The sequence below is a fragment of the Diadema antillarum genome, unplaced genomic scaffold, assembly GCF_040938485.1.
Source record: "Diadema antillarum isolate AM-2024a unplaced genomic scaffold, OU_Dant_1.0 seq00000488_RagTag, whole genome shotgun sequence".
Classification (NCBI taxonomy): Eukaryota; Metazoa; Echinodermata; class Echinoidea; order Diadematoida; family Diadematidae; genus Diadema; species Diadema antillarum.
The window spans coordinates 28,079-44,421 of NW_027271450.1; the positions used below are offsets into that span (position 1 = coordinate 28,079).

Genomic DNA, 16,343 nt, shown 5'->3' on the forward strand with positions numbered 1-16,343 from the left:
TTATTTGCTCATATGAGTTTTTAAGTCCACCAACTCTCTTGTAGAACATAATACTGAAACATTAAGCCTCACTTGCATTTATGATAGACACTACATTCAAGCTATGATGAACCTTGACTAACAATCATGAAAAAAAAATATAGATAACATCGTAATCTGCATATAAGCAGCTCTGAGAAGCAACTTAATAACTTCATGCCTCGTACTGTATAAGCTGCTATTTTCCCAAATGAGGGGATCATGCACACTTTTGCAAGAGTAAGTGCACTGGTACCCTAGCGCATGGCAACATTTTTACATGCTGTTGAATTCACACTCCAGCAGTGATTCGTTAAATTCGCAAAAAAAAAAAAAATTATCACGAAAACAAGAGCTTTAACAGTAAATGGGTAAAATCACTCAGAACAGTGAACAATAAGACTGGTCTAATCACTAGGCTTGGAGATGATCAAGAGAAATACAAGTTCTCTTGAGTCTACACTGGCTAGGTCGATAGACTGATGGTCCCCTGCAACAAGTGGCTACAACTTCTGCAGAAAAAAAAAAAATAAGATTAACATTATCATGACAATAGATGAATTCAAGTTTGTGGTGCAGATTCAATACTCATTCTATACATTTCAACGTTATGGGAACTAGCTCAAAAGAACAGACGAAATAGTGACTGTAATCTGATAATAGAGAAGTGAAAATGTTCATTTAGCTGGGCAGGTTAGTAGATCACGATATATGCTGAAAAGAGTTTAAATAACTATTCTATTTATACTGAGATTAGGGAAATATCTATAGCTATGTTATATCATGGCTACCTGGATTACAAAGTACCAGTTAATTTCTAGGACCACTAATGGTTTGACTAAATCAGTGGGAACTCAAGGTACAGTATAGTCTACTAGACTTCTGCTACAGGTTGATTTATGTCTATCACCCTTTTTTACTCATTCAAAGGTGTATCAATAAAAGCAAGAAGGTAAGACCCCTTAATCATCAAAGACTATTTTAAGACTATTCTATTTAAAAAAAAACACACAGAAAATTGGTAATATGTAAGACTTTTATTTACTTGGCATATTAGCATAGAAATTTAACAATATGGCAGTGGAACTTTTGGCCAAATAATTAACATTACATCATGACTGTTTGCAAATCAGAACATCCTTGGACAAAACATCCAGCTGGTAATATAAGTTAATATTTTGCAAGATATGATTTCACAGGGTATTCCAGTACTCCTCCTTTGTATTTTCACCAAGACCCAAACACATTTTCCTTATTTCTGTGTAACAGAAATGACTTCCTCTGAGAAAAACTAATAAATAATTTTTTTTTTTTTTTTTTGGTGCAGTCACAAATACCAAATTGCTCCCAAGAACCATCAAACAAAAGTTAGAGAAATAATTGACGTATACCAAACATGAGTCCACTTCAAGTGCTACTCTAGCCACTGGACTATGATGGCTCACATGAGATTTCCATAGGCCCGAACATTAGTTGACCAACTAAAGTCTGAATGTTTACATTTTTGTAAATATCTCTAGTACTTTGTCCCTTTTTTCCCCTAGTCTGTAGCCATCTTCAACAGTTTTAACATGGAACCACTTTTCAAAAGACAGCATCAGAAAGCAGTAATCTAAACAATGTTGACGGAGACAGTGACATGAAAATATACATGTATGTACAATGTAAATCTGATCAATATCAGGGCAATTACCCCCCCCCCCCCCCCAAACACACACACACACACACACCGGCTAAATACTGATTAGTGGTAAGGTTAGAGTACAGATTAGAGTTAGGGTTAGGTTAAGGGTTAGAGTTTGGGTTAGGGTAAGGATTAGATTAGGTTTAGGATTAGGATTAGGGTTAAGGTCAGGGCAAGGGTCTGGGGTAATTGTCCATGGAGTAATTGCCCTAGACTCATCTGATCCCTTCTTTACATGTGCATCTCATCCTGTAGACAATATGAATGGCCCACCGAGTTCAAAGGTCACAAAAAGACTCACCTCCTTTATCTGGATGTTTAAACCTTCACATTTCGAAGAGATCACAAGCCAGGCATTCCACCATAGGATGACAGTCCTCTCCCTCTCCCTCCATAGCCACCTGCTCAACAGACAAGATAACACATATCGAGGAAATGAAAATGCAGGGTCTTTGCAGCAGAAGAAACTTATAAACAAAACAAGAACAAAACAAATCAAAGAAGTACCATTTGGATAATACACACTTATTCCTCATGAGTTTGGTTTACATGATTTTAACTAACCCATTCAATACTGACTTCTGAAATGCCCACTGACTTAATACGAAGGCCTCACGTTCCCGTAAGGGATGGGTTAAAGGGATGGTACAGTATTGGTGGAGATAAAAATTGGGCCTTTAAATTTTTGCGAGATACCAAGAAAACACTTATGATATAGTACAGAGCATACCATTTTAAGAGGAATTCAAAGTTTATTTGATGAAAATCAGGTATAGAATGACTGAAACATCCCAAAAAAAAAGTAAAACAAAGCGATCGTAATAAAGTGTGGGTCCCACACTTTATTAGAATTGCTCTTTTTTGGATATCTCAGCCATTTCAAAACCAATTTTCATCAAATAAATGTTGAATTCCTCATAGAATTACATGCTCTTTCATATTTCATAAGAGGTTTCTCATTATCTCACCTAAAAATGTTATAGAAACCTGAAATTAGGTCTCAACCAAAACTATATGATCCCTTTATAGTTGGACCAATACAGGATTCTGAAACAACACAGAACTCTGTGAGTATTGAGCGATGCATTCAAACTTTAATTTGAGAAATCAAGAGTCACAGTAACAAGTATCCTGGATCAAATGTCATCCGAAAAGAGCACTATCAAAAATACCATGCAAAAAATGGTTTATCTTCATGGTACCTATACAAACTCCACTGGATAAAAGTTTGAAGCAGAGAAAAGATTGCCATAAAGTCCGCTCCTTTTGGTCTTCCTTGGACAAAACGTTTTCTCCCCGTTTATGAGGAAAGAGCGGCATCTACCATACATTGATAATTACAATAGCCACAGTCAAACTGGAAAAAGATCATAATCTTTAAGATCTCAAAGTTTTGCCAGTGTGAATGCAAACTTCCTGCAAAACTCTCTTGTGAAACTTCCCACTCAAACTAGGGATATTTCCCAGACCCCCTTCAATCTTCTCGATCTTTGGGCAGTGTGAATGTTAGCAACTCAACTTTGTGAAGTTTGTCATGTGACCAGTCCACCATCAGTTTCCAGGCAGTGCCTCTAAAGTGCACGGCCATTGTGATGTATGCTTGTGCATTGTTATGTCACAATCACCAGCTACCAGATGGAACGCTCTTTCTTCATTCTTGCGGACCCACATCGTGACCCAAACTTTGAGACTTTGGCTACCAGTATGGGCTGATGAGCAACTTTATTGCAACTGACTGACAAATTGCCCTTCTTCATCATTAAAACTTGAGGTTATCAAACAAAAAAAGCTCCTTTCTGTTATGTTACATACCGAGGCTGCTTTCTCCAGGTGGGGAGATGTCAGACTTGGCAGAGCTGTACCCTGACGACAGGCCACCATAGTTTGAACTGAGGCTTCTGTAAGAATCTCTCACATCAGAGTTCTTGTAGCTATCACCACTTCCACCCAAGGCACTCCTGTCTCTGCCCTGTGAGGACCCCCACTGGTTGGCAGTATCCCCTTCCTTCCTATAGCCGCTACTTATGGCCTCCTTGGCTCTGGAGAAGGTATCGCCTGATGGGCTTCTGCTGCTACTCTCACGCCCACTGCTGCTCTCGGAGGCTGCAGCTGTCGACAAAGAGGGAAGAAAGAGGGCGGGCTTGATTACCAACAGGTGGTAAAAGCGCAGAAAACCTGAAGTGATAATGTGCAGCCCAAATTATAAGCGGACTGGATGGCAATATAATTGAGAAACTGATTAAAACATCAAAGGAGTAGTTGTTCAAACCCAGACTGATTTAGTACATAGATAACGACAATCATTACAGCTGTAGTCTCTTACCAGAAGGTTCAGGACTTATAAAACCGGGACTTCATTATACCACACAGAATGTAATATGAAGGCACAACAAGCTTTATGAACTGGAGTAGAACTGAATACCAGTATGCAAACAGCCCCATTCTAGGATATGCCGCTCAGATATTGATGTCCCAGGTACTATTTGGACATATGAAATTATATGTATTATTAGGATATATAACATTATGTCCTACTGGGATACATGATTTTATATATGCCAACAGGAAATACAACATTAAACAGACATTCCTCCTGTCCAAGCATGCCTCTCTTGCTTATGCAGAAATGTTTTGACTGGTATTTAACACTACTTACATAAACATAATTCTATTTCAGTGTTAATATTATCACAAGCAAATCCTGATATAACGAAAGTCCTCAGGACCAGCACTTTTTTTCTTTTCACTATATCAAAATTTCATCACAGTACAACAGTGAAGTATATAAGGATACATTAATGATAATCTTGGAAACTGAATTTTTACTTTATTTCAACAAAAATTTTGTTATAACTGCATTCTTTATAACAGGAATGCACTGTATATATTTTCAATATCATGAGAAGTAATTTCCCATTACCATAAAGACATTTCTAAACATTTTCTAAATTTCAAAAATCCACTTCTACCACACTATTGGTGGTTTTTGTTTTCATCATGCAGAGGGATTGATTTCAAAGACATGAAAACATGACTGTAGATTGACAACCTTTAGCTGAACTCCACATCTTCATCATCTGGTACCACTTGTACTTCCACATGTACATTTGACGATAGTACTCCTTCATCTTGCTCTCTGGGAAGTCTGCACAGTCAAACAGAAACACGCAAAGAAGGATTTTCATCAAATGTGACATAGCAACTTATAATCAGGACTTGAGGATGAAGGGCTGATTTCTCAAATTTGCAAAGATTTCTCGCCAACGCACTTGGCAAAGACAATAATATTCTACCTGCTCTTTCCAGCTATATCATTATGGCTGCAACTTCTTTTGCAAATGGTTATTTTCTTAATGTAAGGACATGGGTACTAAGCCAGTACAACTATCATGAAACCTTTAAGGAACACAGTACAGGCTATCAATATTGTTTGAACATAATATCACTTAAGAAAGCAATACTGACATAAAAAAAGCAAAGTACAATCCCCTCTAACTTTCTGCATTTGCCCTGCTACACTGCTAGCATTCGTGGAGCTTGTGGGCTTGCAGTGGATGTGGTAGGAAGGCAAGCAACAAGACCACTTCCACCATTGATGTATTGTACTCTGCAGACATAGTACTATTTCTTTAAATCTGTTTACCATATTGCTTCACAACTCATAACAGGGTCATGACTGTGCACATAATGGAAGCAAAAAAAGAATGTGGAAAGTTGAAAAGTTTATAATTTCCATTAAAATCTGGAGTGTTTCAGGAATCTATAAAATCACTTCTAGATCCAGCCACGGAAAGAATATTTACCTGGTAACTCCTTTGACCCTCGTCCCTCCTGGCCGAAGTCTTCCCCACGGCGGCTTGACGCTGGCATGTCCATCCCAAAGAATTCTGCCTCCCTAGATCCAGTCTTTGTCCTATCACTACCACTACCACCACCACCACCACCACCACCACTACTACCACCAGGCATGGGAAAGTCCCGGTCCATACTTGAGAAGCCTCGGCTGCCAGGACCTGGCCCAAACTTGTCGGGGCCATCAAAGTTTGAGGGGAATCCGCTGAAATCCATGGGGCCGTCACCAAACTGGCGGCGCATCATCTCCTCCGACGGCATGTTGTCAAACATGCCCTCTGTGTAGACAGCAGAAAAATAAAAGGATTGCACTCTCAGCAAAAGTTTGAGTGACAAAATGATGTAATAAAGGTTCTCTCTGGTTTGATTTACAGGTGCAGTAAACTGTATTAACTTACCATAGCAAGACTTGAGGGATTGACTACAGTGTATATGTAAACAAACTGGCAACTGGTCAAAAGCTTACATATGTGGGTGCACCTTTGCCACATGATTTTTTAAACTCTCTAGCCACGAAGTTTAGCTCAGTACATAATGTTCATTTATATCTGATCATGATGTACTTTGCAGAACTGCATGTAACTTGATTAGATTTAGAAAGATCAGAACATTCCTGAATTTGATTACTTAGTACAGTAGGACCTTGATTATCCGACATTGATTGTCTGAATTCTATGTGGTCGACCGGTTGAAATATTTTTGTTTTCATGTACTTAAAGAGCCAAATCTCCCTTAAAAATAACACACATTCTATCACAACCGTGCAAAGACATGACAGGATGTATTGGATCATCCCAGCAGACTGTAAATTTTTAAGGGGAAATCCAGTCCAAATAAAGCTAGTCTGGTGAGAAAGAGTAAACTGTTGCGAGTTCAACAGTATAATTTTGATCGAAATCGGGTGAAAAATAAGAAAGTTATGACATTTTGAACTTTCACTAATTTTTGAGGAAACAGTTCTTGAACGGTCAATATGAATATGCAAATGTCAAAGTGAGCATGTCATCCTCTCACAATCTGCCATATATAGTTTGTTCATAAAATTTTGAAATTTCCAGTTTTTCATTCAAAAGCAATTATGCCACAGGCTCAAATCCTGATATCTAACTGATCACTATTCTGAAATTATTCAACCAGGAATAATTGCAGAAGGTCCTACTGTACGTGTGCTCAGTGTTACAATTCCTACCATCAAATTTGTCCATTCCAAAGTTTTGGAATCCGCCTGGATCCCGGCCTCCAGGTTCCATTGACATTCTAGGTCCTGGTCCACGAGGTCCGAATCCTCCAGATCCTGGTCCTTGAGGTCCTGGTCCCTGAGGTCCTGGTCCCTGAGGTCCTGGTCCCTGTGGTCCCGGGCCTTGAGGTCCTGGTCCAAAGGGTCCTGGCCCTTGGGGTCCCATTCCACGGGAACCAGGCCCTTGAGGTCCTGGTCCTTGATGTCTCATACCTTGTGGACCTGGTCCTTGCGGTCCCATTCCATGGGGACCAGGCCCATCAGGTCCTGGTCCATATGGTCCAGGGCCCATTGGGCCCCTTGGACCACCTCGCCCATCCATTGGCCCTCTAGGCCCCATGAAATCCCCTGGTCCCATGGGACCACCAGGTCCAGGTCCCGGTCCTGGGGGACCCCTCGGGCCCATTGGTCCCCTAGGCCCCATGAAGTCATTAGGTCTCCCCATTGGTCCCATGTCACCACCAAAGTGGCCCCTCGGACCACCCATGAAGTTCCCTGGTCCACCTCTGCCTTCATTCTCCATCCAGTTGCCTCCACCACCTCCTCTGCCTCTCTTGCCTCCACCCATGCCTCCCCCCATGCCACTCCAGTCACCCTTCCTCTTGTCTCCTCTGCCTGCTTGCTTTTCTCTTTCTGACTGGCCTGTCCTCTGAGGTGGTTTGCTGATCTTGTCACGATCCACTGCCCGCTTGACCTCACACTTCTTTCCCCAAATGTAATGGTACTTTGTCTCTGGATGAAGAAAAACGAACAATATCTGCTCATAGTTTATGTGTTCAAATAATCACACACAATGGAATGATGCAGACCAGGAGCCCGTTTCATAAAACTTGTCATCAGCGACAAATTGTCATAGATGTGACAAGCTACTGATACCCTTGCATCTGATTGGCTGAGAGCAAATTTGTCATAGAAATGTGGCAGTTGTCACTGATGACAAGTTTTATGAAACCGGTCCCAGGAGACAAAACATTAAATGACTGACAGAGATTCCACCAACAGCTACCGGTAAATTCAATCAATATTTTGAGTAAGTGAAATGATAAAAGTCAACAGTTTTGGCAAGTAGACGACCAGCCATGATAAACACAAAACTAGTCAGCCCTACATCAATTGAAGCAGAAGATGTTACTTGGTATTCTATTGCACACTTGGAGCAGAGTTTCTCTTCTAATTTTTAAGCTTGAAATAGGACTACCAAAAGAGTGGACATTTTTCGTGCTCAGTCGGGTAAGAAGGGTTTCACATGTTTTTAATTCCGCAGAGTGAAGACATCATCTACTGGAACATATGGCAAGCAAAAATATTTGCATGCTTTTATTTTCGTGCTAGTTTCTGATTGTGCAAAATGCGTGAAAATTTCAACACCGCAAAAATGTGCACTTTAATAGCATATCACAACTGCAAAGCTTTGTCCTTAACAAATGCTGCATATACAATTGTAGCATCTTTGACTCACAGAGGCACTCATGGTTACAGGTCCAATCACATATGCAGAAGATATCCACATGATAATATGCTTACAAACTGGTTGTTACTGGCCACAAAAACAACAGCAGCAGCTAAAAGGTGATCAGTAACCTATTGAAAGTGTGCTTTGTGAGCACATGATTTTGTTGTCAAATGCACACATTTGTAAGTGGCAAGGTAACGAAGCAAGAGATTCCACAGACACTTTACTCACCACAAACTCTGGCTACCACTTCTTTCGTGAAGAATGTGACAAAACCAAATCCTCTGGGCTTTTGGGTCTTCTCGCTCAGGGGAATGATGACCTCTCCGACCTCTCCAAACTGTTCAAAGAAATTCCTTAATATCTTGTCTGTGGTCACATCCGGAATCCCTCCAACAAAGATCCGCAAGGTATCTTCGTCCGCCTCGGGAAGATTTGTGCTCTTGCTCTGTCTGGGTGGCTAACCAGTTGCAAATGAATGATGGAAGACAAATTACTTTACATTACGTAGAAGTGCAAAGTATATGACTATCTGCAATCGCTCATATTATTGTACAGCTAATTTGAAATATTGTCATTCAGGACAGTATAAAACGAGTTTCATTTAAAGATAAGAATAGTTTTCAGAATACCATAGGCTACATGTTACACCTATTACTTACAGGTAAATATTCAGGATCAAGTTCATCTGAAAAATTTGCTTTCATCTGTTAATCTGCCTTCAAGGTGTACTCGACCCATACAAAATTCAACATTCCAATGCTACAGTTGTACATCACAAGTGAAGATATTATGTTGTTGTTTTATTTTCTTAATACTAGACATTATCATCATATCAAATAGGTTAATTTTACTTACATGCAAGCCTAGAGATATACAAAGATGAAGAATTAACTACTCAAGGCTACCATCTGCAGAGCAGACCAGCACCAGCAATGCAGAATGATTATATGCTTTTGATATCTAGTGTAACATTGCTGAACTGTCACTGAAAAACATACCAGAAAACAAATCACAATTCCACTTAACAAATTCTTTTGAAACAATCGAATGCTGAGCGCCACCCCTCCCCCTGAAAAAAAAAAGAAACATAAATAAATGGGCATTAGATTATGACACCATACCTTTTTCCTCTCGATCCTTTTTAACTCGACATACTTCCCCTCAACCATGAAGCGCATGTCTGGTGCATCCGCCAACACACCCTCCATCATAGCCGACTTTTGGAAGGTGACAAAGCCAAACCCACGTGGCTTGTAGTTAGGACCACGAATAACGCACACGTCCACAAGAATGCCATACTTTATGAAGGCCTCATACAGATGTTTTTCAGTTGTTGTTGACTTGAGGCCTCCAAGAAACAGCTTCCTATCTTCTTCCGGCTCATTGATCTCTTTGTGGATTTCCTCAAGGTCCTAAATAGATTCATGTACATTTGTACCAAATAAAGGCAAACATCAATATTCCACATTAGCTCCATCTAGAAAATCAAATCAGGAATATGAATCTCCCTCAAATATATTATGAGATCCTGTGAAAGAGTACTAAACAGTTTAAAAGATAACAATGTAAGAACTACTACGTAATTTGACACACATAGTAAAATATGAGAATTTTTGATATGCCATAAGAGGTGACTTTTCTTTTCTCAAAAAAAAAAATAATAGAAGAAATCATACAACTGTCAAATGTTCTGACCCAAATTTCCTTTTTGAAAAATGTTTCTTTTACTTTTTATGAAATTTTGTCTTGCTGGACTTGGAATATCTGCTCGCATATGAAAAATAAGACGTTACGCACCAAAGTATAGCCCCTCACTTTCACTTCTGGTACAGAACTATTCCAGAACTAGATTCTAGGTGAAGATGAAATATCATTAGAGAATGGTCGCAGCAGATGTACAACCACAATGCATTTAAATGAGCAGTGAATAATTGATTTTTTCTTCTTTTTTGTAGAGATTGGCTGATATCTACAACAATTTTTCCAGAACTGAAAGAGATTAAATATCATAATAAGGAAGAAGACGAAGAAGAGGAGAGAAAAAAAAAAGACAAAAGGAAGGAAAGATAGACAAGAGCAGGGGGAAAAAGAAGTCACACTCAGTTCCTTTTTAAATCACATGTCAAGCAAGCCACCCATACATGTACACCATGTAGACAATTAAACTTGTACAGTTCGACCTCGATTATCCGGCCATGTCGAGAACGGCGCTCATCCGCATAAGCGAATTGGCCGGATATGGGAGACACAATGTTAATGTACATTGCTGCCGTCCAAGCTGCCGTCTCAGTGCAGTGACAATGCTGTGTGTTGTGTATGCGCTCCTAATTTTTCTGTTAGCTTTCTCAATGACCGATCGCGATATGGCCTTGACTGCGCCTTGATTTACTGACAAGTTTTCCATCCATGTTCTTATGGTGAATTTCTAGATCATGACTACTTACTTTTACAATGATAATGTGGTATAACAAATAAATTAATGTTAGTTCAGTCAAATTATTGTAGGTACACTTTGTAAATCGTGTGAGTTTTGTAGAAAGCTTAATTGAGTTTAAAGTCACTGTTTTTTCTCAATTTTTGGATGAAAAAAAAAAGTCCTTCACCGCGTGAACACATCTGGGTAAGAGATTTCCGGATAAAAAGAGGCCGGATAATCGAGGTCGAACTGTAATTCAACCGCTGCACTGTGGCACTGGTGGTGTATGGTGCGATGGTCCCTGACCGGCAGTAGAAATCACCAGTAACTTTTCAGGAATGGACTAGAAAAAAGGGGAAAACTGGGTAATTTTACCTTCTACTACGGCTAGAGTAACTGCGTCAGTAAGCGGCCGTACAGCCGTTCGCGGCAGGTACAACATACACGGTAATATACTGCTAAACACAGCACTGCACTGTTACATGCACACTACACATATACTAACACACTAGCAATCAACAAAAACCAACCGATAAAATGGGAACAATCTCTGACGAAAGTGAAATTTTCTCACCGAAATGACAACATATCGCATCCAAAATGAAATTTTCGGTACTTCTTAACATAACAGTTAAGAAACAATGGTCCAAGAAACTGGATTTTTTGTCGTTTTCTCAATGTTCATGGATTTTGAAAACACATCCTCACGTAAAATAGAACTTTCGCGAGCCGATGTGGGCCATTTTTTTCGGAAAGTGGATGTTACCATCGAAAAAAAACGGGAAAAACATCAACAACACCGCCAGAATTGCGATCTTGTTTGCGGCCAATGCATGTGCGCACGCTATTTTCACGTGCTTTCGCAATGGGAATTGGCGCTTACGCAATGTTCGCGAGACATGTGAAGGCGTTTCAGCTAAAGATCGCGGAGCACGCGCGTATTGCATAGGGATTGTACATCATGCCGCAAGCAGAAATACTACGTCGCATATCGCCCTTATCGGCGAAAATTGTGCCGGGTTTTGCCCTGGTAAATCATGAAAACTGCGTTGGTCAATGGTTAATTTCTTTTACGAAAACAATTGCATTAATGAATAATCTTGTCTATGATATATGAAATGGTTGAAAATAATTTGCCTGATTTGTTTACAAGTTGGAAAAACCCTGAACAATGCTTAAACTGCCGCAAACGGGATATTTTACTCTAGTTCTATTTATAGGCCTACTGGTCAGTCACTAGACAGGTTCCGATCAGCAGAAAAAAGGGCTAGTGTGCAGCCCTGCCCTGCATTGGAATGCCATTCAAAATTTGTCTGCCCGCAACCACTACTAGAGCATGCATGTAATTTCACTTAATTTACTTAACAACAACCTACACGAGACTTGACCTTCGCTTTAGTTTTACAATAAACATGCAGTCGAATTTTGGCACGGGAGGTTGAAAATATAGAATACAGTAAATTAAGTAGACCCACACTAGGCCTACATATAACATTGCCATACTGCAGTAAATTTACAACTTCAACAACAAAGTGGGCCTGGCCAGGCCACGACCACGATGGCTGGATCAGCTGGATGGAGTTGGTGCACACATAGACAGAAAGATCTGTCTGTCCGGAGGACTCTTTTTATATTTTGCCACTGACGCTGTCCTCCGTAGACAGAGGGATCCGTGAAGCCAGACGCAGTCTCCGCGGAACATTCCCCGACGGACAGATACAGACCGATCTTTTGGTCAAGTGCACACATTGTCATTGTCGACAGTGCAGTGGACATCAGTTCGGGAAACCCACTCACAAGGGGGGCCCCTCCTTATAAGTAACCCGTCCCCCTTATAAGTAACCCCGTCCCCCTTATAAGTAACCCCCGGGGCACCCCTTATAAGGAGTCTCCACGCTTTTTTGCAATGCAACGCGAAAATGAAAGGACTGCGGCAATTCGCTTGATTATGTCCATAAAGCTTCACAAGTTTCCAAGTTACTCACGAAATTTGAGCAAAATCGGTTTGAGGCATCATATCTAAAATCATGGATTTAAATGCGATGTCAAACGACCCATGCGAATGCTGACATGCGAGCGATTACTGGCGTGAGTGTCGCCAGGCGCGGCGGCGTGGCAATGCTTGAGTGCAGACGTGGCGACTGAGTACACTATACGTCGCCACGTCTGCACTCAAGCATTGCCGCGCCGCCGCGCCTGGCGACACTCACGCCAGTAATCGCTCGCATGTCAGCATTCGCATGGGTCGTTTGACATCGCATTTAAATCCATGATTTTAGATATGATGCCTCAAACCGATTTTGCTCAAATTTCGTGAGTAACTAGGAAACTTGTGAAGCTTTATGGACATAATCAAGCGAATTGCCGCAGTCCTTTCATTTTCGCGTTGCATTGCAAAAAAGCGTGGAGACTCCTTGTAAGGGGTGCCCCGGGGGTTACTTATAAGGGGGACGGGGTTACTTATAAGGGGGACGGGTTACTTATAAGGAGGGGCCCCCCTTGTGAGTGGGTTTCCCGAACTGACATGACACTTGGTGGACGGAGATTCTGATTGAGTGATGTTGATGATTTAGATGTCTAACATGATGAATAAATCTACAAACTTTCAGAATTAGCAGAGTTCTTGACATATTTCCTCTTAGCCTTTTGGTATCGATCTAACATACATACAAGTAAAGAACCACAGATATAAAAGTCTTGTCAGCTGCTTACCAATCCACCGTATTGAGACTGAGGCTGAGCCATGTTTCACCGATGGCGATTGTATGCTACAAAGCAAAGTTGCTGTGGATAAGAGTGTGGCGTTGCGGGTGCAGTGCATGCAGCATGCAGCTAGCACTCGGCAGTGTCTTTGCTTTGCTTTGAGCAGGTCAACAAAGCAAATTTGAAGCGTTTAAAAACAGCAATACAGAAACACAGTAGAATCTACGTCCTTGCCGGCTCGTTACTTCTTGCGCACTGCAAGTGGCATATATCTTGTGCCACTTTTGAGTCCCAGTTTTGGCATCAGCGCTCATTTATCGGCTGTATGTACCATGTCGCTCAGCGTATAGCGTATCAGTCAGTTTCACCCTGGCCAATATAGCGTGGGTTACCACCACTCATTTGCATTGCATTGTCCATATTGTGTGTTGATGTGAGCTGTGTGAGGGGCGCCGCTAGGCAATTCGACCGTAAAATAAACTTGACCCTAAACATTCCGACCCAAACACTGCACAACTAAACTTGGCTCCACTCAAGTTGCCCTGTGATGTTGTTGTTGTTGCTGTTGTTATTGTATGCCGGAGGACAATTCGAACCGAACTATTTGTTTAGATTTAGATTTAGATTTTATTCGACTCTTCCGACCCCATTCCAGGGTATGAGAGTACAACACATAAATACAAGATGGTCATTACAATATCAAAGAATACAAGTTTGTGATATATTACAATGATGTATATAAAATAGTCTACCTACTAAACATATTATATACAGTGATATACAAATTGGCAAGCAAGGTTAACTAATCGTATGAACCATACGACCAAACAATCGTGACATACAACTACAAAATATGTACTAGAGATCGAGCATCACTGGATGCTTAATTTTTCTACCACCGTGACGAGTTACAATATTTTCTTTCTTGACTACAGTACACTCAACTTGTTCAGGCTTCTGCAAATTTGCAAAATATGACATGATCAGCCTCACAAATAATACTAATCTTTTAAGCTGTCCTAAAATTATCCTAAAATAATCTGGACATATGTAATGAGCAAGGACGTTTAACCAAATAAGATTGCTTAAATATAACTGTCTTTCCCTTTCAAAGAAGGGGCATACGAAAACATAGTGAAATTCATCACCCGTTTCATGTCTATCACAACAAGGGCATTGAACATCCCTTTCATCAAATGACTGTAAATCTTCTATTATTAATTTGCAACTGATTTGACCTACATCTAAAACGGCTCAATTAAATTCTATCCCTCTTACTCAATTGGACTAAATACTATTCAAAGAGACTATTCGTCTTAAAATTCCTATAATTTGAACATACTCTATTTGACCAAACATTTGCCATCAAATCCTGTTTAGACATATCACTTAATCTCAGCTTCAAGGTGCTCAATATCCAGTTATTAATAAATCCTTCCCCTTTTCTTAGCCATACAACACCAAGACCAGCATTGTTTAAAATTTCCTCACGATATCCACTTAAATACAAAGGTAATGTCCTGTTGACTTATCAATCTTTAGAGTGTATAAAACCTAAATGAATATTTAGCAGAAGAACCCTTTATGATCCTCAGCCACAAGCTAACCATACGATATATCTAACAGTATTAGCCATCCAGTCGTGTTCTCCCGGTTTTAGCATATCGCAATCTGGTGTAAATTTATTTACACATAACAACGATTTCAAGAATTTCCTATGAAAAATTTCGATTTGACTCAAATCCTCAAAACCCAAAACTTCACACCCGTACGATAGTATTGGTAACACTAACTGATCAAACAGTTCGCATTGAATATCCACAGGAAGCTTGAGTTTCTGAACCTTTAGTGACATAGAAAAAAGTGCTTTCCTTGCCTGTGTCACCTGTTTAGAAATAGCCTTCTTAAAACTTCCATTGTAATTAAATTGAATACCTAAATAAACAAAATCATCCACTACATCAAGTTTGTCTTCACCAAAACTGAACAATGGAAAGTTACGTACTTTGCCTCTTGAGAAAACCAGGACTTTAGTTTTTGTAGTATTGACACTTAACTTCCAATCTATACAATATCGATGCAATGCATTCAAAGCCAACTGAAGCTCGAACTGCACTGTCGGCTAAACTACGAGTGTCGTCTGCATACAACAATGTATATAAATGTATATGTGTATTTGTCACCAATTTGTTTGTTTCTGTGTGAGAGTGGTTTTTTTTTCTTTTTGGAATAACACTTGTTCAGATTAGAAAAGTGGTGTTCAAAAGACACTTTCCTGCCCTGAGAATGAAAACGAAACAGTTTTTTCTCTATCCACGGCAGTCGCCATGGCAGCTGCATTCTGATTGGGGAAACGTATTTTGTCAAAGCTGATAACAATGATGACAGGAGTGCAGTGGTTTATGATTACGATTCGTGTTTGACTGTTATAATAGTATCCACAAGGTTATGATGCTGGTAGGCATATATCATGACAACATTTTGGTCACTGTTTTCAAGTGCCAATACCAATCCATATATGTTTCACGTTAATATTTTCACTCACTCATGACAGAAAAAATAATTTGTTTAATATCCTGACAGAGCTACAGAGTAAACGTCTTTCAATATAATACGCATTTCTATAGTGATGGGATGATTATGTTTTGCATTTATGTTAAAATTTAGCCTGCTAAAGAACAGTAAGTATGACACTGCACAACAATGAATGTTTGGTCATTTTGCACAACAGTTTTTGAACCCCTTAGTTGACATGGGTGATACGAATGATATGTTATCTGGTGAGGTATAATGATTCCATCACCTCGTAATATTATTGCTTTGCATTAATCGTCTACAAAAAAGAAATACCGAAAATTATTTTTGCTAGAAGAAAGTAAATCAATGCCTTATTCCTGGTTGAAAATATCTAAAAAAATAATGATCAGTTATTATCAGGATTTGAGACTGTACAAACTGCACAGCAAGTTGAAAGCTG

The 16,343-nt window shown here is 39.9% G+C and overlaps 1 protein-coding gene across 2 annotated transcripts; it reads right to left on the bottom strand.

The window, feature by feature from the left end:
* Positions 1-319: 319 nt before the first annotated feature.
* LOC139733706 (uncharacterized) lies at positions 320-13,661 on the bottom strand. Of its 2 annotated transcripts, none has more exons than XM_071644521.1 (9): positions 13,376-13,661; positions 9,369-9,659; positions 8,476-8,704; positions 6,744-7,523; positions 5,506-5,832; positions 4,752-4,847; positions 3,515-3,811; positions 2,004-2,103; positions 320-530 (listed from the first exon to the last, which is right to left on the bottom strand). In XM_071644521.1, exons 1-8 carry the CDS (start codon positions 13,406-13,408, stop codon positions 2,045-2,047), a joined length of 2,112 nt encoding a protein of 703 aa, XP_071500622.1. In that variant the 5' UTR covers positions 13,409-13,661; the 3' UTR covers positions 320-530; positions 2,004-2,044. The 2 variants fall into 2 exon arrangements, with proteins under 2 accessions (XP_071500622.1, XP_071500621.1); XM_071644520.1 differs by having other exon boundaries at positions 2,004-2,106.
* Between the last annotated feature and the right edge of the window lie 2,682 nt (positions 13,662-16,343).